This window comes from Penaeus vannamei, chromosome 6 (assembly GCF_042767895.1).
Source record: "Penaeus vannamei isolate JL-2024 chromosome 6, ASM4276789v1, whole genome shotgun sequence".
In the NCBI taxonomy this organism is placed as follows: Eukaryota; Metazoa; Arthropoda; class Malacostraca; order Decapoda; family Penaeidae; genus Penaeus; species Penaeus vannamei.
The window spans coordinates 20,805,330-20,807,829 of NC_091554.1; the positions used below are offsets into that span (position 1 = coordinate 20,805,330).

The 2,500-nt window shown below is 32.1% G+C and overlaps 1 protein-coding gene across 1 annotated transcript in view; it reads right to left on the minus strand.

The window, feature by feature from the left end:
* Positions 1-2,500, minus strand: part of LOC113816100 (uncharacterized) — a gene marked incomplete at its 5' end in the record, with an annotated part of 64,732 nt that overhangs the window by 59,657 nt on the left and 2,575 nt on the right. The window contains 1 exon segment of the mRNA XM_070122715.1: positions 1,773-2,003. Coding sequence (XP_069978816.1) covers positions 1,773-2,003 — 231 coding nt within the window.

The following is a 2,500-nucleotide window of genomic DNA, read 5'->3' on the forward strand; positions in this document are numbered from 1 at the left end:
GATAATTCTATAGTTTATATGAACTGCTTCTGTATTAGCAATAGTAATTGTGTAACTGCAAACAAAATTATAATAGTCAATTACTTATTGATAACATGCTTTTAAGCTCTAACAGCTTTGGCACCTTGCTTTTTGTAAGGTTCAGTCTTGTCAGTACTAATATGATTTACAAAAATTTACTACACTATTAGTGGCTGAATGAACTTTTAGTGAAATTGTAGCAGCAAAAATGCCATTCTATTTTGTTCAGTGTTACCAAGCACAGCCAGACATGGCAATATATTTGACAAAGGTGTGTTCATATTTCAAGACCTGAGAACTTCTTGAGAATTTCTTGTAAAACTTAAAATGACAATTTCAGTACCTTAATAAAACAATCTAAACCTTAAAGAAAGTAGCTATCATTCTCAGCTTAATTGGAGGGATGAAAGTTCCATAAGTTTCACAAACTATAAAGTAGTTTAGAAAAATATACAACCCATCATTCATATAGTTACCAATAATTACTGAGATTGTGAATGGTCTGATTAGAATTACTGTCGCTTTTCCCAGATATAAATTAAAAAATGGTTGCAAGAAAATGATTCAATAGTTACTCCCGATTTCCATCTATGCACCTAAACAGATTAAAGTCTGCAACAGCTATTGAAATGTGATTTCTTCTACCACGGTCATGCTTTCACGGGAGTACATATTGTGCCACTGAGAGTGATGATCCTGAAGAATACTAGTAGGAATAAGAAGTAAAGAGTTATTTCACTTCATAAAGCAGACCTAAAAACATGGGAAATGCATGCAGATTCAATTGCTAAGAGGCTCATGCTTATAAAGGGAAAGAAGGGAGGTGAATCTAAATTCTAGAGTTGCCTTTGGTAGCTACTCGGAAAGAAGGTTATATGTAGTTTTCATAAATTTGAAAGCCATTCACACATTCATACCCTTGAAATGAGTACTCAAACAGTGGGTACAGTATTGTAAAATGCATTATGAATAGGTGGTGTATACAGCAAACAATTGAGCACTATGAACATTGATGAAATTGAGAACAGAAAGACACTATAACATAATAGGACAAAAATGGATAAAACAAAAGAGAAAATGGCTGACCAGACTAGTTGACTGTGCTTAAATTTCTGAAAATTCATCAACTACACAATCTGACATTCAAAGCTTCCAAAGACCTGTACAGTTGCCAAGGAAAAGTCTGAGACTGATAGAATGGAGATGGGTTGCAATAAACCAAGCAATTCTTGTCTGTTTCTAGTCAAGATATATTTTGCAAAGCACTTACAAAGTACCACAAATACAGAATCAAAAGATTAATATCACTGACAATTTTTTTCTTATGGAGACTAATGCCATATGAGCTAGGCCTAAGCTATTAAAACTGTTTCCAAGTAAGAAAGTAAATAGCAGTCTAAAACTACCACTAATGTTATCTAAGATTTTGATATAATACAGTGTGTTCACTATTGTTCTACTGAAGCCTACCTATTGGATGATAACTATGGAAAACTAATTTTCTAAAAAGGAAAATATGATAAAAAAAACATTTATATAACTTGTATGCAACTAGTTTACTGTCTTAACTCAAACAATTTAATCATTTTGAAATTTGTTTTGTTCTTCTTAGAATCTGTGATCAATGATCATGCTTGACAATTGGACATTAAAATTCAGTTTTTTTAAATCCTTATATAAATCTTTGTTACCGTATTCACATAATTATGGAATGTTGGAATGTAAAAAAGAGAGAGAAAAAAAGTATATACTTCTCCTCAATTCCTAAAAGGTATCCTATGATCCTCCACAAGTGGGTAAGTCCATCTTCCTCCTCTCTGGTAAGCCTGACACCAAATTGGGAACCCTGTGTCAGGACAAGGCCAAAAAACGCCCACTGTGTAACCACCATGTCTACTTGGGAAATGAAAAACTGAGACTTTTGAGCTTCAAGATGAGATGATGTGTGCATTCGTCGAACTAGTTGAATGGACTTGTAGGCACTGAAATATAATAAAAATCATTCAATGTTTCACTCAGCTTAGAGAAAAATAAAAGTTGTTAGAATTAATTTTTTATTTTAGATAATAAATCAAGAATACCCAAATCCTTTCCAATGAAATATATTGCAGTTCGTGTCCTTGTGAACTGGTATACAAACATTAATTTTGTTATTACTTGTAGCATAAGTGAATAATTTCATTTATATGAACCTGAAGCAGTTATCAGACATGTACTATATTGCAATGAAACTATTTTCATAATTAGTTTTTTGTTATTATATTGGCAATGTATCAACAATTCTACTTGGCCTCAAAATTTTGTTTGTTAGGTAAGTATTTAGCTATTATTTTTCTTTTAAGCTTTTTCGTACAGACTGTGATAATCAGAAAAAGGTCTCAAATAGATATACAACAACAAATACAACACAAATATCAAAATTTGGGAAAATAGCACTCATTAGAGGTGCTCCATGTTTGACTGAAATGTTTTGCCCTTG